At 37.8% G+C, this 23062-nt stretch overlaps 1 protein-coding gene, 1 long non-coding RNA gene and 1 pseudogene across 9 annotated transcripts in view; 2 read left to right on the forward strand and 1 right to left on the reverse strand.

Moving 5' to 3' along the window:
- The window catches only part of LOC307194983, a 148352-nt gene that overhangs the window by 65459 nt on the left and 59831 nt on the right, over positions 1-23062 (reverse strand). The window lies entirely within an intron of this gene.
- A2M (alpha-2-macroglobulin) overlaps positions 1-23062 on the forward strand; it is a 76484-nt gene that overhangs the window by 33511 nt on the left and 19911 nt on the right. The window contains exons 1-17 of one of the 4 annotated variants that reach the window (XM_079938509.1): positions 2378-2776; positions 4990-5173; positions 7739-7898; positions 8060-8112; positions 9767-9787; positions 10052-10220; positions 10666-10750; positions 12006-12126; positions 12893-13007; positions 13154-13263; positions 15322-15483; positions 16877-17104; positions 17347-17416; positions 18543-18685; positions 19725-19874; positions 21775-21942; positions 22895-23003. In XM_079938509.1, the coding sequence (XP_079794635.1) occupies positions 2685-2776; positions 4990-5173; positions 7739-7898; positions 8060-8112; positions 9767-9787; positions 10052-10220; positions 10666-10750; positions 12006-12126; positions 12893-13007; positions 13154-13263; positions 15322-15483; positions 16877-17104; positions 17347-17416; positions 18543-18685; positions 19725-19874; positions 21775-21942; positions 22895-23003 (2140 nt within the window). In that variant the 5' untranslated portion in view covers positions 2378-2684. Of the gene's footprint in view, positions 1-2377; positions 2777-4989; positions 5174-7738; positions 7899-8059; positions 8113-9766; positions 9788-10051; positions 10221-10665; positions 10751-12005; positions 12127-12892; positions 13008-13153; positions 13264-15321; positions 15484-16876; positions 17105-17346; positions 17417-18542; positions 18686-19724; positions 19875-21774; positions 21943-22894; positions 23004-23062 lie in introns of those variants that run through there. The other 3 variants (XM_079938507.1, XM_079938508.1, XM_079938510.1) reach the window with 3 other exon arrangements.
- On the forward strand, positions 5210-7749 carry LOC307194982 (non-histone chromosomal protein HMG-14-like; annotated as a pseudogene). Its single transcript has one exon. The product of its transcript is annotated as a non-histone chromosomal protein HMG-14-like (transcript).

The following is a 23062-nucleotide window of genomic DNA, read 5'->3' on the forward strand; positions in this document are numbered from 1 at the left end:
TGCCCAGCCTTAAAGGAGAAGGCTAGGAAATGAAAGTTTTCAGTGAGGCAGTTTTGCCCAGAGAAAACTCAGGTGTTCTAGTATTAAAGACAGAATTGGAGAAGGGGTAATAGGACACAACCAAAGTTTCTGCTGCACAACATTGAAACGAATATTTCCAAAATCAATAGTTTCACTTATTCTGTTTGGTACACTGTGTTTTCTATTTTATTGTGTTCTATTACTTTTTTTTTTTTTTTTTTTTTGCGGTACGTGGGCCTCTCACTGCCGTGGCCTCTCCCGTTGCGGAGCACAGGCTCCGGACACGCAGGCTCAGCGGCCATGGCTCACGGGCCCAGCTGCTCTGCGGCACGTGGGATCTTCCCGGACCGGGGCACAAACCCGCGTCCCCTGCATCGGCAGGTGGACTCTCAACCACTGCGCCACCAGGGAAGCCCTCTATTACATTTTTAAAACTCTTGGTCATGACTCACTGATCATGACATTACAACTCACTATAGATGGTGACCCATAATTTGAAAAACATTGCTTTAAACCTGCTATGTCTAATCTGATAACCAGTAGCCACATGGGCTATTGAGCTTTTGAAATGTGGCTAGTCTAAATTAATATGTGTTGTAAGTGTAGAATTCACACCAGATTTCAAAGACTTAGTATGAAAAAAGAATTTAAAGTATCTCATTAACAATTTTTATATTGATTAAATGTTGAAATGATAATGTTTTGGCAATATTGAGGTAAGTAAATTATATCATTAAAATTAATTTAATCTGTTTCTTTTTGTTTTTCAATGTGGCTACTGGAAAATGTAAAATTACATAGGAGGCTCACCTTATATTTTTATTAGATCACACTGCCTTAAGCTCTAGATGCAAATGTTAAACTCCCTACGAATATTATTACTGGACTATCCCACAAGCGCTTTCTAAAACTAGACTCTTTCTCTTCCCAACCCTCAGCCCTCTGTTCTCCTTCCCACCCTGTTTCCTGTGTTTCACTCAACCAGTTAAAGGCAATGCAAGTCACTCACTCAGTGACCAACCAGGAAAACTGAAAAGCACATTCTCCTTTACCCATCACATTCATGTATTCACTGTGTACTATAATTTTACCTCTTAAATATGATATAAATCTGTCAACCTCTATCCAATCTCATTATGAACACCCTAGCTCAAAATATCATCATTTCTCACCCATATAATTGTGCAACTCCTACCCTGCCTCCTGGATTGCCTCCTTCCAATCAGTCTTCCAAATTTCAGTAAATGTGATCTTTCCAAGAAACAAATCTGGGGAAGTCACTTCACTGATTACTCCCCAAATACCCTAGTAGTACCAACAGGTTCCTTTTTAATTTGAAGCAAGCTTGCTTCACCACTTTTCTAAGTATACAGGCATTTTCTTCATACCAAACACTTTTCATTTTACCAAACATTTCATGATGGTTTTTACCTCCTGTGCCTTTGTTTATGTCATTCCTTATGTGCTTAGAATGCACTTTTTATCTCCTACTTCCCTCTGGCTAACCACCATCCACACTCTAGAACTTGATTTACATTTTGCTTTACCTTAGATTTCCTTTCCAAGGCCCAGGTTTGCATTGTGTGTCCCTGTTCAGTGCTCCCAGAGCATCCTGAACTTCTCCAATAATGATGTCTGGCTACTGTATTTTTATTGCTTATTTGTCTGCTTTTACACCTGCAAGAATGTGCAATCTGTTTCTTCATATTTGATCATCCATCTCCATGATTTTGTATGATTCCTAGACCAACTAGGCTCAATAAACACAAAACAATCAAACAGTTGGATGAATGAATGGATGAATGGATGGGTGGATGGATGGACAGATGGATGGATGAATAAAACAGTTAACATGATTAAAGATTGAAGGGGAGTTGCACATTTAGAAGGCAGTAACAAAATGTGTTTGTATAGTAGATGATAAAGGCAATTGGTATCTTTGTTAGGCACAGTAAGTCAAAGCTTGTTTCTGAGGTCCTGCTACTTCTCCTTTCATCTTTTCACTTCCTTAATACAGGAAAATATTCCTATCATCATTCTTCCACAACCTAGCTCTTTATCTGCAATCCAGTAAAAACCCCAAGCTCAAAAAGCTATTCTTTTAACCCAATGTCTTTTGCATAGAGGACTGCTGAATTCTGAAACTGCTTCAACATTTGAGGTAGACATATCTGATGGAGGACTTGCAGGCAGACTGACTTGTAGTGAAATACCTATTTTGAGCCTGTCTTGTGTTGCTTAAATTATAGCTTCCCCTGCCAGCTATTCATGCAAGAGATGTGAGGAAAGCCATACAAGGCACTATGGGGAAGTGGAAAGGAGGGAGTAAGAGAGAGAAGGGGTTGAAAAGCCGATTAGCTGCTTTACGGTAAAACCCAGGGAAAGTGAGCACTAATGGGAATGTGGATTTTATCCCTCCAGGAATCCTATTTAGCCCACCAGGAATTAACCTTGACTGTAATTAAGTCCCTGAGAGCAATGACCCTTTCAGAGAATGTTCAAAGACCTCTACTTTGTTTAGACACCTTGTGTGGGTGGAACTTCCTGTTTACACAGAGAACAGCATAAAGCCTAGTTGCTCTGAGGAATGTTTGGGACCAGACCAATTGCAGGGAGAAAGGCACAATACAGTCTGGTCTCCTCTGGTCCCTTCTCCCTGCAGCATGGGGGAGAAGAAGAACAAACTCCTCCATCCAAGTCTTACTCTCCTTCTTCTGGTCTTCCTGCCTACAGATGCCTCAGTCTCTGGAATACCGTGAGTTTCACATAGAGCATAAACTTGAAGAGTCCTTTCCTTTATTTCAAATCCTCCTTATCATTCATTTGTCTTCCATATGGAACTGTCACCTTCTTATCTTTAAGGTGTCTTCCAATTATGAGATTTTACAAATCTGGTTTATTCAGTCTTCACTTATTCTTAACCATTTTTCTCCAACTCTCTGGATCTCTGAATCTCTGAATCTCTAAATTCTCTGGAGATATACAAAGACTTTCTAAAGGGCATTGGAAAGTGATTCTTTTAAAGGAATCAATTTTCAGATCCTCACATTCATATTGATCTGCTTGAGACCATGCTATTTATCCTTTCTTACTTCCCCTGTCTTAATTTCCTATCTTTCACTTTAAAAGAGAAAGACAAACCTCCCTCAATCAGATGTTACTGTAGAATACTGTTCTGGAGTATAAAAATCCCTAGGGTGCCAAATAAAGGAGCAATTTGAAATACCGATGTTGATGTTGAGAAAGCAAAGGACTCTAATGACAGGAGAAAAAATCCTTTTGCAGATCTTGTGGCGACGAATTCTTTGTTTCAACAAAATTGAAGGAAGATCTAAGGGAAATACCAGCTGATAAACAATTAGAAGCAATTCTTGATAATAGGGCACTGGGTGATCTTTGGCATGTAATGCAGAAGGAGTTACAAGAACTGGTAAAAATGATATAATTGTTTCATCTGTCATTTATTTACTTTTAAGTGAACAATTTTTCATGGTACTTATATCTACACAAACGAAAAACAGCAACAGAGCTAATGTTAGACCTTATTTAATTCTTGCAATAAGGAATATCCATCCATGGATATATAAGAACTCATTATTTTCATTAAAGATGTACTTCAAAAGTATTTTGATTTTATATATAATAAATATGAATCATAATTTGTAATATACTTATTTTGTTTTGATCAGTTGTATACTAGTAAGACTTTTGAAAACAATTCAATCCAGAAGAAAATGTTTAACATTTACAGCTTTAAGGTCACATTAAATTTAAAAGAAGAGTTGAAGTTAAATTTATATACCCACATATAATATTTCATATATATGTGTATATATATATGCATGTGTGTATATACATATATGTATATACACACATATGTATATATAAACAAAGAAGGAAGAGTGATCCATAAAATATTTTGAAGCATAGAAATGTTAGGACAAACTTCTGTGTGGTAAATGGCATGAAAGTTCACAGAGGAAAAGGGGGAAAGATGCTAAATTTCTGATCATTACAAAAAGAACATTTTGATGTATTTTTTAAATAAATCATACTGGATATCTTATCACTATGATATTTAAGATTCGATGGGAGATGTACAAAAAAGTAATGTAAGTTTTAATTTAAAATTTCATCAAAAATAATATATTTTACTATTGTTTAAACTTGTGATAAAAAATAGATGTTTACTTGAATACATGTAAGGAGGACGTAGTGTCTAAAAATAGGAATTCTGTGAGCAAAAATGTTAGAAAACTCAAGTGTCAATAAATTATATATGAGAGCATTGAGAAAGTTTCTGTTCTGTTCATGAGGACCCCAAATCCAATCTCTAGAAGATCACTCTTGAGTAGACCATTTTTGTCTACCCTGAGTTGAAAGGCAAATATTTAATATGCAAACATCCAGGGTTAGGTAACACACTAAGATTTCATTAGTTGCTTAACACGCTGAGACTTTAAGGACTCTCTTTAAGCCTCAGAGTGGAAAGCAAGAACTTGCCATTCCATTTTTACAGGCTTGTTTTATATATATATATAAATAAATAAAAGTTCTGTAAGTGGATTGGTTTCTGTAGTGTTCCACATGAGAACTTGCTTGCTTTTTACAGCAACCCTAATGTAAAATAGATTTACAGCATAAATATATATAATTAGCATATTTTTATTTGAATTCAGATGCTCACAGATTGATATTTGGGTTCCTTAAAGTGAGGTACACCTGCAAATGTTAACCTCTTAAAGCCTCACTTCAAGTAAAATGTTCACTGACATGGCACTGACGATGGAAAGGGGAGTAACTCCCACGCATGCCCTCCAACGGCAGAGATCAATTTCATGCTTATCAACATGTCTTCTCTTGGCATAGAACTAACGATAGTAACAAGAATTATGGCGGAAGATAGTGCTGCTGGTAATAATGCCTCGCCTCCTACACTCTCCTCTAACTGGATTCCCCCATCCCCAGGCACTACATGGTGCTGGTCCCCTCCCTGCTCCACACTGGGACCCCTGAGAAGGGCTGCCTCCTTCTGAAGCACCTGAATGAGACGGTGACCGTAAGCGCCTCCTTGGAGTCCCTCAGAGAGAACAGAAGCCTCTTTACTGATGTGGTGGCAAAGAAAGACTTATTCCACTGTGTCTCCTTCACTGTGAGTATGGCTGTTTGACTTAAAATACTTGTTTCTATCGGTTGGGAACATAGGCAACCAGAATTCAGTCAAGATAAGACTTTGAGAGGCTGGCATGGACTTCAGGAAGGAATCTAAATGTAGCGACTAAGTGTAGAAATTAAGAAGCAATGCATGAATTTCCAATATAAATAATAGTAGACCAATATTTATAGAGATATTAAAATCAACTTAATGATTAGAGAAAATTCCTATTAACCAGAAAAAAAAGAAAAGCAGTATGCACTAGACAAAGGGAAAATATGAGTTCTCCTGAAAATTAAAATGGAAAAAATACTAACAAAGAAAACTAGGCCAGTGTTTAACATAAGCCCCAGTAGTGGGCTGACAGGAACACACCACCCCATACTCTTTCTAAGAGTGAACTTGTAGAAATTACCATGAGTGACTATCCAGTAGCTCTTCAGAGTTGCCCATGTATAGAATCCTTACAGCGTACAGCCAATAATATGTTGCAGTTTCCTTTCTCATAGCCTTAAGAGATGCTTCTACCATGCTCTTTTACCACATAACATCAGTTTGGTAAAGTTCAGTGTATAAGTGAATCAAAACTGTATTAGCGAGCTCGGGCGGCGGGAGGACCGGCAGAGGCCAGGCAGCCCAGCTTCGCCAAGGCTCTCGGTGTGCGGGGCTCGCAGGCCCCCGGCACGTGCCAGCCCCACCGCCACCATGGCCAAGAGGAAGGTCAGCTCCGCCGATGGGGCGGCGAAGGAGGAGCCCAAGAGGAGGCTGACAAGGCTTTCAGCGAAACCGGCTCCTGAAAAAGTGGAAACGAAGCCAAAAAAGCGGCAGGAAAGGATAAATCTTCAGACAAAAACGTGCAAACAAAAAGGAAAAGGGGAGCAAAGGGAAAACAGGCCGAAGTGGCTAACCAAGAGACTAAAGAAGACTCACCTGCAGAAAACGGAGAAACTGAAAACGAGGAGAGCCCAGCCTCTGATGAAGCAGGAGAGAAAGAAGCCAAGTCTAATGAATATCACACAGTTGGTCCTATCAGTGGTTCCCGTCTCCCTTCTTGTACAATACAGAGGAATATTTTTATCAACTATTTTGTAAATGCAAATTTTTAAGTAGCTTTAGAAACATTTTTAAAAAGGAGGGAATCCTACCTCATCCCATTTTTTAAGTGTAAATGCTTTTTTTTAAGAGGTGAAATCATTTGCTGGTTGTTTACTTTTTGGTACCACCAGAAAATAGTGGGATATTGAATGTGGCAGGCATTGTCTTGGGTGCCAGCTTAACATTCCATAGATGGGCGATATTTTATATCCTATAATACAAAGCATACTAAATGGCAGTTTGGAGTCAGTTGTGCATTTAATGCCTTGAACACTTTAAATTACTTCTCCTCCCATGTTGTTTTTGGTAGAATTATTTCCTAAAGCAAACCACTCACCCCTTGATCTTGGCTCTCCTGGTCAGAATTTTGTGCACTCTGTAACATCTTTGGTCGTGGTAGTCCAGTTCTTCTAGTAACTCTGTTAATGTGCTATGAACGATTGACAGTTTGGGTATGTAGTGTATATGATATTAAATTGTGAATTAGTGGGACTTACGATGTAACAGCATATCAATATTTGAAGGTATTGGTACTTGATAGCCTGTCAAGGAAAATTTGCCTCCAAATTTTAAGCTGGAAGGTCACTGGAATAACTGTTCAGAAAAGAATCACAACTACATGATTTTTTAGATTTTTGGTATGTATGTTAAGAATTGTGTACAAATTGAAATGTCTGTGTACTGATCCTCAAAACAACCAATAAAACATCTCAATTATGAAAGAAAAAAAAACTGTATTAGCTGATTTGCAGCAACCTGGATGGACCTGGAGATTATCATACTAAGTGAAGTAAGTCAGACAGAGAAAGACAAATATCATATGATATTGCTTATATCCAGAATCTAAAAACAAATGGATACAAATGAACTTATTTACAAAACAGAAACAGACTCACAGACTTGGAGACAAACATGGTTATCAGGGGAAGGGTGGGGAGGAGGATAGATTGAGTTTGGGATCAACACGTACACACGGCTATATTTAAAATAGATAACCAACAAGGACCTACTGTATAGCACAGGGAACTCTGCTCAATATCCTGTAATAACCTCAATGGGAAAAGGATTTGAAAAAGAATGTATAACTGAATCACCTCGCTATACACCCGAAACTAACACAACATTGTTAATCAACTCTACTCCAACATAAAATAAAAATTTTAAAATGAATAAATAAAGCAAAAACATTTTTTAAAAACCTGTATTGGCTGATCTATAAGGAGATGTGAGTATCATTTATGACCTCTCTCACTGATGTAATTTCCTCCATCCTGTGTTCTGTCTTCCCATTTGTAAATGACAGAAGTCATTCTGTCTGTGAATTCCTGTCCATGCCAAATTTCCCTGATGAGAATGAGAGAGTGAAATTAAGTAAAAGGGACAAGATTCCCAGGGAGAAGTGGGACAGGGACTGGAGGAAGAAACTTGGCAGATGAACGGGTTCTCAGGATCTCTCCTATATTTCAGATCCCAAGATCTCCATCCAATGAGGAGGTAATGTTCCTCACTATCCAAGTGAAAGGACCAACGCAAGAATTCAAGAAGCAGACCACAGTGCTGGTTAAAAATGAAGAGAGTCTGGTCTTTGTCCAGACAGACAAACCCATCTACAAACCAGAGCAGACAGGTACAAAAAGGCCTATGGTCAGGACAACTTCAAAAAAGAAAGATCTTCCTACCCTGTGTATTCCCCAGTCAAAGGAATCCTGGTTCCCTTATAGTCTGTCTTACTAGCCTATAGGCCTGGCTTCAGGTTTCCGGGACTCATGAAAAATATTTCTGTTTCAGTGAAATTTCGTGTTGTCTTGTTGGATGAAAATTTTCACCCCCTGAATGAGTTGGTAAGTGTCCTAATATCCATCTAGAATTATTATTATCTATATAAACAGGCTGAGAGTTTGTTTTTGGTGTTGGGAGAGAACCAGGGAGAGGAAGAATCTGGTACTGAAAGCAGTACTTTCTGGCATTGCCATAGTGCAAGATCCTCATTTAAAACAGTATTCTGGGTCAAGAGAGTAGCTGATTCTTTCTTGGTACTGATACTTGGTCAGTTGTCACACAAACTTACTCTTTAGAAAATTCTCAATTAGCCAAACTAGAAAGATACACTATATAATAAATAAACCATCAAAAAACTTAGGTTTAAATGACTTCTCAAAGATTCAAACTTTTTCTAAACACAAAACCCCTCCTATAAAGGAAGGAGAGTGTAATCAATGTTTGTTCCTCAAGACTAACACTCTCAATTTTAATGTAGACAAGAAACCAAAGCCTTAATTTTTCTCTCCTAGATCTAGTCCTCAACCACATTTTCTTATCTCAGAAAGAGGCAATTTTCAATGAAAAGCCAAGGACTCTGTTGACTATAGCCCCTCCGCCCCCAACTTCCTTTTCCCCTCTTAAAAGTGTTCTCTTTCCCTTGCCATAGAGTTTGCAATTCCCTGCTGATTCTGATCAAACCCATCTTTGCTAGGGGGTGAAGAAGGGAAAGGGATGGGAGAGAAAGAAGCAACTTTTCTCTTCTAGCTCCTCAGGCAAAGGATTAAGGCATATTCCTTCGTCTCACCCACATCCATTTCATCAGAAAATCATGTTAGTTTAAATATATCCAGACCATGTTTTACCACATGAATTGCTACGACCTTGTCCTGACCAGTATCACCTCTAAACAAGACTATTACAATAGCCTTGAAATTGGTCTCCTGGTTTCCACTTACACTCCTCTATCTAAAATCAAACACCTAGCCCTTCACTCTATCAGCTTAACTCTGCTTTGTTTTTATTTCTTGACATTTACCACTACCTCAAATCTATCTATCTATATCTCAAATATATATATAAAATATATGTATCTCAAATATATATGTCAAACATATATATCTATATATATCAAAAATATATATTTCATATATGACTGTTTCTCATGTATCCATCCCTATTAGAATGTAAGCTCCATGAAAGCAGATCTGTTGTTCTTTTGTGCATTGCTCTGTTCATAGCACCTAGAATGATACACAGCACATGTTAGGCACTTAATAAATATTAGTTTTAAAAATGAATAAGCGTTGATAGTAGAGGAGCTATTCCCAGTCGTCCTTATTCTTAGAACTACCTAAGAATTCTGTGACCCACCTTAATATTTGGATCTGAACATGGTTACTTATAATTCCATTAGTGTTGATTTCTCAATCTGTAAAATAGCACAGCAAAGGAATGTTCTTCACTGGGATACTGTAAGCATTTAAGTCATATCAGTAAATACCATTCCTAATGAATGGCACGTATGCATTTGTTGCTCACACCCAGTAAGTACTTAACATTACTTATTAATTGCTTGTAATGGATTAATCAAAAGTTCTGTAAAACTTAATCTGGAACTTTTCTGTGTTTTACTACAGATAAAGTTATTCTGCATAAGGCTGTCTTGCTTATAAATCAGAACTGCGAATATCTAAGAACAATTCTAAACTCCTTTCTCTCTCTTTTGTCTTTCAGATTCCACTAGTATATATTGAGGTAAGCAATGTGAAACATTCCATAATTAGACACAAATAATAAACTTAGGGAAAATGTTCTTATTTGAGAGATTCTTACAATATTTCAGAAACTTGTCATTAAGGGAGAAGACTTCAAACTCATGTAACACTAGATGGTTCCAAGTCATCTCCCTTCCCCACCCCTCCCCACCTCTTTGTGGATAACATAGGAGTCCCCATAGATTTCCTTTATTGTCTCTCATGCTCTGGGCTCTTTTGTAAATTACAATTACTGTGTCCACAGGACCCCAAAGGAAATCGCATCATGCAATGGCAGAACCTCAAGGTAGAGAGTGGCCTCAAGCAGTTGACCTTTCCCCTCTCATCAGAGCCCTTTCAGGGCTCCTATAAGGTGGTGGTACAGAAGGAATCAGGTGAAATGGCAGAGCACCCCTTCACCGTGGAGGAATTTGGTATGGATTATGCAAAACCATGGAACAGTTTTTTCATATTTAAACTTCTAGGGCCTAGAATTTGAGTTTCTTTGGAATTACTTTCTATTTCCCACGGGTGAGATTAGGCTTGGAGTGGAACCAATTACTTCTAATCCAATGAGGACCATCAATGATTCGTGAATAGGATGTCATATAGCATTTTTTGTAGCAATTTTTAATCTTCAAAAAAAATGTAAAACATTCTTAGTCCAGTGGAGTCTCCCATAATTCATTAAGGTTACATTGATCCATCATAGTCCTTCAACCAGGATCTCCATTTGAGAGAAAGGTGGATATATTGGAGAAGTGGGCTACCTTTTCAGGGCCCTAAAATACGATTAGAGAATTGTTATGAGAGCCTGGAAATACCAATTCCCCAGAAGTTGAAAAACAATCACCAACTTCCTTTACCTCCAATCAACAGTGCTTCCTAAGTTTGAAGTGCAAGTAAGAGTGCCAAGGATAATCACCATCTTGGAAGAAGAGATGAATGTGTCAGTGTGTGGCCTGTGAGTTTATACTTTTAAAAAATCTTTGGCGAGGGGAATTATTTAAAGGAGACTCACCCTTTGGGATATTTTAACTAGCTTGTCTAGAAGCAGTGCAGCACAAATACCTTAAATACACGGGAGCATCCCCATCTCTAGAACTTTCCTCTCCTGTTGCTTTTCTATTTCCCTTCTTATTTTCTTTCATGTCCTTTCCAACATTATTATAACTATCATGGGGCAGGCAACTGTTCCTAGAGCTAAGCTATGCTAATAGGATTGATTCTGAAAGTAATAAAGCTACTCGCGCATGCACGTACACATGTACACACACAAATGAGATAGTGTTGAAGTGTAGTGACTTTCCCTTTACCAGGTTGTAAAGTAAATTCAATCATCAACAGATCATTTACTTGACCTTGGATACATAGTGGAAAAATAGCTCAGATTCAGAATTTGTAGAGATAGGCGTATTACAGAAATGTCGTCTAACTCATCTGTCTACCTAAGGCATGTCACATACTTCTCTGAACTGCCATTTTCACTGATGAGAGTAGACATGATCTCACAGTCAGTCTTTTCCAACCTTGAAAATTCATGTTTCTAGGATCTTATTGCTCCCATCTCCAGCAGCCCAGCAGTAGCAGTACAGAAAGAACAGCCAGAGTGAAGAAACCAGTCCTAAAGACCTTCAGCTGGGTCCCTGCCCCAGCACTATCTCAGAGTAAGGTCACCAAGCTCCTGATCCCACAGAGCTGGTGAACCAGTACTCTTGCAAATATAGATATAGAGGGTATTTTGAATAGGGAAGGAACAAATACCCTCAAAACCACAGCAATTATCAATGATACATTTATAGCACAATCCCATTTTTGTAAAAAGTAAACAAGTAAAAGTCTATATGAACAGAGATGGCTACACATAGGAAGAGGATGATGGAAGGAGAGATACCATCATATTAATAGTTTATATTCCTAGGTAGAATTGAGAGCGTTTATTTCTTGTCTTTGTTTTGTTTTGTTGGTATTGTTTTTTCTCTTAAGATCTGGTGTAGCTTTGGCAAAAGAAAAATATTTTTTAAAAGATGAAACTGAAAATTAGAGATTAAGAAAAAAAAAAAGACATGGTAAAAGAAGACTGAAGTAAATTCCAGCATGTTGCACTGGAAATTTCTAAAAGCTAAAAATATACTATAGCTAAAGGGAAAATATAAACAGGTAGAAAATGGGGGTGTTCAATGTCTGATTTGATCCATTTGGCAATGTTCTTATGACAGATACACATATGGGAAGCCTGTCCCAGGACATGTGACTATAAACATGTGCAGAAAGTACAGTAACCCTTCTAACTGCTTTGGTGGAGAATCACATGCTGTCTGTGAGAAGTTCAGTCAGCAGGTATGTGGGAAACTACTCCTAGGGATTAACAGCCCAGGCACTGTTGATGAGCAGTGAGTTACAACATGGTGGTAACTCAGGAAGAGACCAATCTGTAAGAGAATTCTATGCTAGCTATAGTCGTTTTTTAAAAATCAGTGACTTAGCACAATAGGAATTATTTCTTGTAATTGTCCATTGTGGGTATTCTTGGTGCACCAAGCACCCAGGATGATTGAAGTTGAACCATCTCCAGTACCTGGTACCTAAAGCCGCCTTGAGTATCCATCCAATTATGTAAAGGAAGGAGAAAAAAGCATACAAATCTTAACCACCTTGGCTGGGAAAGGTGTCAGTTTTTCTCTCTTTCTATGAGCAAGAGCTTGTCACATGGCCCCACCTAGATGCCAGGGAGCTGGGAAACACAGTGCCCAGATGGGCAGCCACTTCCCAGCCACAGCTGTAAACTATGGAAGGGAAGCCAGGCTTCGGTGAAGAGTTAGCTGCCTGCTACAGTAAGATTACCCCCCAAGTTTTAAGGCATTTCTTCATTTCTTCACCTCATTCACTCTGGGGAATATCAGATACTAAGGAATACACCTGTCAGTTATAAGCCAGAAACTGTTGTGAGATGTAATTATAATTAATCCCCAGAGAATATTTATTGTGTTCTCATCATACAAAATTCCTAGGTTATGTTGCCTCAAAAAAAAAAAATGCCACCAGATTAACTGACCACTGATTTGTCCAGTCTTATGTTTTTGTATTTTATTTCGTCCCCTCCTAGCTAAACAGCCAGGGCTGCTTCTCGCAGCAAGTAAAGACCAAGATCTTCCAAATGAAGAGACAAGAGTTTGAAATGAAAATTGAAGTGGAGGCCAAGATTCAAGAAGAAGGAACAGGTGTGTATACCTCATGGGTATGGGAGGAAGAACAATGGACATGGATTTAGTTCCTTTGCCAAACAGTGAACTAAAAGGGAGGAAGTAGTATAAGTTCAGGGAGAGCATCCTTCCAAAAGTGAACTTATTTTTTCCTTCTTTTTCAGAGGTGGAATTAACTGGAAAAGGGACCACTGAAATAACAAGAACCATAACCAAACTCTCATTTGTGAAAGTAGACTCAGACGCTAGACGAGGGATTCCCTTCTTTGGGCAGGTGAGGTATTTTTCAATTCACAAATCAAACTGTACTCTCACCTAATACGTACAACATATTCTGCTAAAACTATACCTGGTTAATATTATCTGTTGATTAATATAATCAAGGGTATAAACCCACATAAAATAGATTTGTTCCTCTAAATTTGTACATCAAATCTATAAAACCATTCTAAAGCACTATCAAAATTAGAAGGTTTTGGGAACAGCACTGAGTGATGTCACTCAATCTCTTTCCCATGGGGTTTACCAGGCAGTCTCAGATTTTTATAATATTTTTTCACAAAGTGTCTCGAAATTCCTGATAGCCAATCACATTATCCTTCTAACATTAACTTTGTATGGAAATGGGTGGGTAGGTGGCTTTCATTTTTATTTTGAAATATAAAAGATTCTGCTGTACCTGGTGTTTCTTTCATGGATATTACATATACATTACTTTTTCAAGTATATTTTATTTTACTCAAGTATACTTATTCAAATATATTTGTTTTATTTTAGCAAGTATATTTTAAAGACAGTACACAGAGGGGTAAAATACTGCTATTTAAAGTATACCCAGGGCTTCCCTGGTGGCGCAGTGGTTGAGAGTCCACCTGCCGATGCAGGGGACACGGGTTCGTGCCCGGGTCTGGAAAGATCCCACATGCCACGGAGCGGCTGGGCCCGTGAGCCATGGCCGCTGAGCCTGCGCGTCCGGAGCCTATGCTCCGCAACGGGAGAGGCCACAACAGTGAGAGGCCCGCGTACCGCAAAAAAAAAAATAATAATAAAGTATACCCAGATTTTAAAGATATAAATTTTTTCTCTCAGATCTACAAAAAAAATCTGCTACTGTTATTTTTCTGCTTACTGTTATAAGCAGATGTGCTAATGGACCTTTCGGACTCCAGAAGTCTGAGATGAGAGTTGTATGTACCTCCATGCGTAATTACTGTGCATCCTGTTTTTAATGGAAATATTATAAGATGTCAGCTGTGGAGAGTGTAAAAGACAGAGGGACCAGGCTCCACAAAAAGAGTAGTGGAATAAATTTTAGAATGTCTTGATTATGCTATGACAGCAAACATGTTCAGAAACTTTGGTGACTTCCTAAAATGAAAGTTCACTTCTTTAAACTTCTCAGAAGTATATTGTACTTTTTTGAGATTTTATTCCTGCTAAATAACTATCCTATTATCATAAGACTCTCTCACCAAAAGTGAAAGAATCAGAATTTTGTACCTATCCTGGTATACAGCTGACATTTCATTAGCAAACTTAGATCTTGTTAATCAATTACAAATACTAATCCAAGTCTGCTGGTTGTGCTTCCTTCTACCAAAAGTAGTTTATACTGAGAAAAAAAATCACCATCTTTAAAATCTGAACTGAGCTACTAATCTTCTGGGTTCAGTATTAGCAGTAATTTGACTTTAGGCCCTTATTTAATATTCTATGCTTCTTTTCAATTTTACATTTTTCAGATGGGAAGTACCTCATAAAATCTACCTACCTTCCAAAAGTTTGCAAATCTAGGTCAAGAAGCAGATATCATATATAAAACTAGAGGAGCACACAGGACAATATATTAGCAATTACTAATATTAAATCTCAGAACACTAATCTGTAGAAAGGGAATGGTCTGCCATAAAATAAGTATTTGAGGCTCAATTAAATTTGACTAATGGGTTAAAAATTTTCATTATGGCTCTTGTGGTCTGTGACTTTCCAAAAGTTATATATAATATATAGAGTATGTCAAAATATCCACAGAATACATTTCTCAGGTCACCTCTATTATCTCCATCATTCTCTACCCTTTTACACTATTTTTCATCTTAGGACTGATTACCACTAAATAAGTATATATTACGCATTTATTTAGCAGCTATCTCTTTTACTGGACCGTATGCTCTATGATAGAAGGAACTTTGTTTTGTTCACTGCTGTAGCCTCAATGCCTCGAACCATGTCTGACATGTTGGACACACTCAATACATATTTGTAATAAAATGAATGTTTGGTGTCTATTGGATATTAGCCACATAACTGATCTGCAGCTTTTAATCTTCAGGTGCGCCTAGCGGATGGAAAAGGTGTCCCTATACCAAATAAACTCATCTTCATCACAGCAGAGGAAGCCCACTATGACTCCAACGCCACCACTGATGAGCACGGCCTGGTGCAGTTCTCCATCAACACCACCAGCATCACGGGCACCTCCCTCACTGTCAGGGTAAGTTTGGAGGGAAGTTACCAATGATGTGAAGAAGTCTTGGAAGAAAGGTTGCAACCGAAAAGTGATGGCATTTCCAAGTTGTGTTTAGTCTTAGGAAAAAAAAATGCGAAACTAAAAACCAATTCAAGGTCAATTTTGAAAAAGTTTGTTAAAAGGAGGCAGTATAGTGTTGTGGCTAAAGTGGGGGCTCCACGTGTGCACTCGCGTGTAGCGACATGAATCGTGCAAACGCTGTGGGAAGCAGCGTGGCAGTCCCCCCAAGTGAGAACTACCATATGATCCAGTATTCTAACTGCTGAGTATACCTTCAAAAGAATTGAAAACAGAATCTCAAAGGGATACTTGCACAGCCCTGTTCATAGCAGCACTATTCACAGTAGCCAAGAGGTGGAAGCAACCCAAATATCCATCAACAGATGAACAGATAAACAGAATGTGGTATATATGTACAGTGGAATAGTATTCAGCCTTAAAAAGGAAGGCTGTCACAGGCTACAGTGTGGACGAACCTTGAAGACATTATGCTAAGTGAAATATCCAGTCACAAAAAACAAATCGCGTATGACTCCACTTGCATGAGGTATCTAAAGCACTCAAAGCCATAGAAATAGAAAGTAGAATGGTGGTTGCCAGGGGTTGGGAAGAAGGAGAAATGAGGAGTTGGTATTTAATGGGGACAGTGTTTTAGTTTTGCAAGATGAAAGGATTCTGGAGATGGGCTGCATATTACTTAACACTACCAAACTGTACATTTTAAAATGGTTAAGATGGTAATTTATGTTGTGTTTTTTACCACAATTTTTTTAAGTGTAGGTTCCAGAATCAGATAAATTAGATTAAAATCCTGGCTCAACTCTATATTAAGAGCAAATAACTAAGAGTTGAGTATAGACTTCAACTACTTCACTAACTCAACTCTTGAACCAATGCTATTTACAGAAAGTGTTCTCAGACCCCTAAGGTTGCAATATTACATTTATTCATAATACCCATTTGAAACCCATCATAAATGAGGCACCTACTCTCTGATATGCAATTCTTCCGTTTCTGAGGATTAGTCTCCTCAGTGAGGTTTCATAGCTCCAATGTCTCTGTCTGAATAGGTAAAGTAGCCAAAGAAATGTAAGCCAAGCTAATCAGAGCAAAGGATGCCTCCTTTTATGCTCTTCACAAATGTAAAAATCAATACCAACTCAAGGAGCCTCCGTCCTGTAAAGGCCTGCAATACTGATAAACAAAATAAGGGACCCTCCTCTCTCACTTTTGAGTGTGGAGCACCAGATTTCTAGGTACTAGTTAAGGTAGGATACTAAACGAATGCAATTCTGGAGCACACTGATTCTCTATGACATATAATCTATAAGATAATATTGTTTTTCTAATTCATTAGGTCAGACACAAGGATCATAGTACCTGCTATGGCTACCAGTGGCTGTCAGAAGAGTATGAAGAAGCTTATCACACTGCTAATCTTGTATTCTCCCAAAGCAAGAGCTTTGTCCACCTTGAGCCCTTGCCTCGTGAACTGCCCTGCGGCCGAGCTCAGACAGTCCAAGCACATTATATGCTGAATGGACAGGCCCTGCAGGAGCTGAAGGAGCTCGTGTTCTATTACCTGGTGAGAAGGAAGGCCACTACTCTGACTCATCTGTAAACTCCTGTGTGAGCAAGGATTTATGAAGCTCTTTAGGCATCGCAACTTTGACCTCTTAACCATGTTCCTTTTGAAAGTCTGACTTCTCTCAGGGCTAATTATTGCCAGCAGGGGCTCAATAAAACAAGCATATCACATAGAGAGCAAGACTTGGGGTCAGATATCTGTCCGGCAAATTAAATCCCTTTTCATTTCCTTTTTTGCAGGTAATGGCAAAGGGAGACATTGTCCGATCTGGGACTCACGTACTGCCCCTGCCCGTGCACCAGGGAGACAGTGAGTATTTCCATAATTCCCCATTTCTGCCATACTCAGTCACTTGCAACCTTACACTGCAGAAATACCAGGAATAGCTTCAAATAAAGAGACAGAATTTTCATCTAACCCTAATAAAGAAGTTGAAAGGGGAAAGCAATAATGTTTCTTTCTTTTTTTAAACCCTTTATCAAATATTTATTTTCTTTCCTTTCAAGTTATTCTGTTCAGATTATTTAAAGTGTTTAGTTGTTTCATAATTTATGCTTATTCCAAATTTTCAAACCATAAATAGTCATGGACCTCCTTCTCAAAATGACATTTCAAAATTGTTTTAGACAATGGAGAGAAGGTAAAACTTTGGAGTGTCTTCTATATGTTAGGTCTTGTGCTGAGTCATTTATATCTTTACATCATATTTCCCTTTTGAAGAGAGCTATGATTTTATGAAGAGGTAAACTGGACTCTCCCCAGGAACAAATGTGGAACAATATAATCCTCTGAAGGTTTCACCTATCCTAAGGGAGTCTAAAAGTTCCCTTAAGAAAATTATCAGTGAACTACTCTTTTGTTGCTACTTTGTAGCAACATAGAAGCACTATAGTAGAGAAGTTCGATGCAACTTCTAACAGTTCTATGTAGGCACCAAAAAATAAGTTGCAAAGGAGCTCAGTACTCCTCTTAAGAAGAAAGAATAGAATATCTGGTTCATAGAAAGTTAAAGAGGATATAGGGGTAAATACAATGTGTTAAACTCTTACTATTACATCTCGCAACTTCAAGTACTATTTCCCTTCTCTAGTGTAAAATCTAGATCAAATGGTAGCCAAATGGATGTCTCCACATCCTTAGATAGCATCAGAACTTTGTATAGATGAACTCAAGCTTCAAACTGGGGAGAAATCATTATGCGATTTTGAGAGAAGATGGGGGGCTATGATATGGTTGTTGTTTTTTTTTTAAGCCAGGATTCTTACAGATAGCCATCCATTTATTACATCTACTATTTCTTATATCTGTTACATCTACTAATAGAGTCATCAACCAGACCAGGCTCCTAAAATGACATTGTACAGCAGAAAAGTGTTATTTCAGCCCTGAGCTGTCTAACCCATGACCACTTCCTTTCATTCTCTCTGTGCTCCAGTGGAAGGCCATTTTCCCCTGTCAGTCCCTGTGGAGTCAGACATTGCTCCCGTCGCTAGGTTGCTTATCTTTGCCATTTTACCTGATGGGGAAGTGGTTGGTGACTCTGCAAAATATGAGGTCGAAAACTGTCTGGCCAACAAGGTGGGTGTTTTATATCATAAATTTTTCAACATTTAAAACTAGAAGTTACTATCACTATCAATTATTTTCTACATGCAAGCACTGGGGCCAAAAGGGTTAAATGAATTCACCAGAGGTTTTCAGCAAGGTAATGGCAGATCACACTAAGAAGCCATGTCAAGAGAAAAATAAATATCATATATTAACACATATATGTGAAATCTAGAAAAATGGTACAGATAAACCTATTTGGGAATAGAGGGCAGGAACAGGGACACAGACATAAAGAACAAACATGTGGACAAGGAGAGGGGAAGGGAGGGTGGGATGAACTGGGAGATTGTGATTGACGTATAAACACTACCGTGTGTAAAACAGATAGCTGGTGAGAACCTGCTGTATAGCACAGGGAGCTCAGCTCGGTGCTCTGTGGTGACCTAGATGGGTGGGATGGGTGGCGGGGGGGGCGTGGGAGGGAGGTTCAAGAGGGAGGAGATATATGTATACATATGGTTGATTCACTTTGTTGTACAGCGGAAACTAACACAACATTGTAAAGCAACTATACCCCAATTTAAGAAAAAAAAAAAAGAAGCTATCCATGTCACTTGACTCCTAGTGCAAAATTCTCATGCATTGTCTCTTACCATATGATACAGTTCAGAGTACCTTGTTCCCTTCTCTTACGATGAAATGTTGGAAAACATGTAACCAAGTTTATAAGACTACAAAAGGGCCAAAGGAAAAATACAAGAGCATCTAGAACCATTTGCATTCCGCCCACAGTTAGTTAATGAACACCTCACTATGTATCAAAGGTAAAAAATAGCATCTCCAATTTAATAACTTATAAAAACAGATATCATTATAATAGCTCAACTGATGAGAATCAGAGTGACAAAATAGGGAACCAAAGGCCTCAAGGCTTACATGGTGCCAAACATCAACAAAGTCAAACAAAGCGATTATGCATTGAATTTGCGGAGCACCCAGGAAATGCTGGTGAACGCATGGGTAAATCAGGAAATTTGTTTTTCTGACTTTGTCCCCAATTCCACAGGTGGGTTTGAACTTCAGCCCAGCACAGAGTCTCCCAGCCTCCCACGCCCGCCTGAAAGTCACCGCTTCCCCTCGGTCCCTCTGTGCCCTCCGCGCCGTGGACCAAAGTGTGCTGCTCATGAGTCCTGAGGCCGAGCTCTCTGTGGCCACGGTGAGTTCCATCAGCCCCAGGGGTCAGGAAGGGCCACATCAGGGACTCAGAGCAAGAAAAAACCCTGAGTGGGATAGCATCTATTAAAGTTATATTTATCTAGGAGTTAATAGTTTTGAGCTCTTTCATGTGCACTTTTTTTTGGTGAGGAAGATATTACATATGAATATCAATGTATAAATCATGCACCATCCAAAATCCCTGAAATCCTAGAGCTTTATGAAACCAATAGTAGGAGTTTTCAAACTAGTTTTAATATTTCAAAAAGTCTAACAGAAATGGTACATATACCTGCACTTAGACTGCACAGGCTAAGTGAAATATCAAACTTCTTTTAATAAGAATAGTATCAGTTGAAACACTGCATGCCCAAGATGAACACAATTTCTGAAGGAAGATCTGTATTGTCTCTGATTAATAAAAATTAGAAAAAATTAATTACCATGTGATAAATGACATTAATAAATGAAACCTTTTCAAATACTGGGTTAATAGGAAAAATAGCAAAAGGGTATGCTTAGTATAACAACGGGAAACTACTTAATGTGTCCTAATAGTAGTTTGCCCATTACTTCAAATTTTCAATGAGGGCAATTGGAATAACCTCTTACTGAAGTTTTTTTTCACTACCAAAATTTTATAAAGGGAAAGTTACGTTTTTACGTCCCTACAAGAGAAAAGAAAAGATCTCTTACTTTCTGGTCCTTCCAATAGTATTTAATTAAAAATATTAGAATACTTCTAAAGGAGATATTAAGTGCATAGTGGAAGCAAGGGAATATGTGGAACGCTAACATTAATGTTTTATGTTTGTATAACATAATTTTATAGTTCTCAAAGTTGTTTTCAATTATAACAATCCTAGTGGATAGATAAAGCAGAAAATTCTATTAGTTTGTTAATAATAAAGCAGAAGCTTTCATGTATCTAGTAGTAGACCTGGGTTAGAACAAGGGTTCCTCTCAATCTTTGATAATGTTTCATTAATGAAACACTTGCACCTAGTAGCATAAGTCACTCATTCAACACATATTTATTTAGTGCCTACTGTGTTCTGGGTGTGTCCTAAATTCTGGGGATCTCATAGTGAACTACTAGAAAGAAAAAAATCCATGCACTCATGGAACTTAATAGGTGAGACAGACAATAATTATGTGATATGCTTTGGAGAAAAATAAAGCAGAGGGAGGAGATGGAGAATGCTAAGAAGGAGCTGCCTTTGAGAAAGTGCTTCATTTCATTGTGCTACTCACTTTGCTAATCTATTCTTATCAAACAATTTTGAACTCCTATAAATATAAAACACCTACAGAATTTTTATGTTTGTCTTATTCTTCCCGTTGAAGTGAATTTGAAAGTATCATTTTCAGTATTCTACAGTTAAAGTTTTATGTATTTTATAAAGATATGGAGCATTTAGTTCCCATGGGTAATACTAAGAAAATACTGTCCTGACCTATACAGAGGATACATGCTTATCCATGTGCCTGTTTAGAACATGTTGTCCATTTACTTTGTTAAACACCGAGTAAGTTGCTAACCACCAGATAGAGACAAAACTATTACCTAATTCTGTCATCCTGAAGTGTTGCACAATGTCTCAAATATAGCAAACCTCAATTTCTCTTAATTAAGTTTTATTTCATTCCAGCAGAGTCTAGGGTTTGCCTCTGAATTGCATAACAGAAGATTATGATCCTGAGTACTTAGATAGGAATGTTTTAATTGTTTTTTTCCCTAAAATTGTTAAACGTTTTCAAAATCATCTTCTCTGTAAATTATCTAGGCAATGGAGTCACTCAAAGAAAGTCTGGTAGTGATTATTCTTTTCTTTTCTCCCTGCACTTAAGAAAAATAAGCCACAAGTAAGTTTGTCCTTTCGCCCTTTGCATTTGTACAGGTTTATAACCTGCTACCAGTAAAGGACCTCCACGGTTTCCCTGACCGTTTAAATCAACAGAAGGAAGACAATGAAGACTGCATCAGTCACCATAATGTCTATGTCAATGGGATCATGTATTCCCCAGTATCAAATACAAATGAAAAAGATATGTATAGCTTCCTAAAGGCAAGTCCATTATATTGCTGATGGTCAGTTCTTAAGGTTCACAAAATATTATATATGGAAAAAAATATTTATTTTAATGCTTCCATATTATAGTTGAGGGTAATGGGACATAGAGAGGTCAAGTGACTTCTCCAAGGTCACTAATAGTAGCAGATCTACTAATAACAACAGAGCCAGGACTGGAACTTTTGGGATTATTAAGCAAGTTTTTTTTCTTCATTCATTTCATTCATTTATAAATATTACACATGTAAAATAATTACTGTTGAAAAAGGTTTAAAAACAGAATGAAATTATCTCTATAAGTATATCAATTTCCTTTCTACTCATGTGAACATTAAAAGTTTAATATTAGGGAGGGCATAGCTGTATGTGTATGGCTGATTCATTTTGTTGTGCAGTGGAGGCTAACACAACATTGTAAAGCAACCATACTCCAATTAAAGTTTTTTAAAAATGGTCAAATATCAGTAATTTCATATGGTTCTACCTGATTAGAATCATTAGACAGCTGAAAAACTGTAATATTTACACATCAAGTGAAACAATGCAAGCCTTTGTATTCCAAAGAAAAAAGTCTTTGCAGGAGAGAATGACCTCAGCTACTCTGAAATGTACTTAAACCACACATACTCAGCACCAGGGCTTATGGCGCTAGCTTCCCATGTTTAAGGATGCCAGTGGTGAGGCTCAAAAGTTGGATTCTGACTGAGCTTCCTCAGTGCACAGTAAAGACGGGTGTTAGAGCGGGTGTTAGAGTAACAGTTATAGGTAACGCTGGGGTGACAAGAGGCAGGGACACTGTTTGAAAGAAACAACTTCCAAATCCAAAAACACAAAAAGATTAATATTAAGCTAGTTGGATTGTTTGTTAAATTCAATGAAAAGAAGTATGTGTATATACATATTTTATGATATTTGTGTACTGATTAGGTGATGATTTCCTTTACAGGATATGGGCTTAAAGGTATTCACCAACTCAAAAATTCATAAACCCAAAATATGTCCACAGCCTCAACAATATAAAATACAGTCATCTCAAAGACTGTTATCTTCTCCAGGTAAGAAATTAAGAAAAATTAATTGCCTAATATATTGAACCAAATAAAATAATTCTTTA

The sequence above is a fragment of the Stenella coeruleoalba genome (genome assembly GCF_951394435.1).
Source record: "Stenella coeruleoalba genome assembly, chromosome: 11".
NCBI classification, from domain to species: domain Eukaryota; kingdom Metazoa; phylum Chordata; class Mammalia; order Artiodactyla; family Delphinidae; genus Stenella; species Stenella coeruleoalba.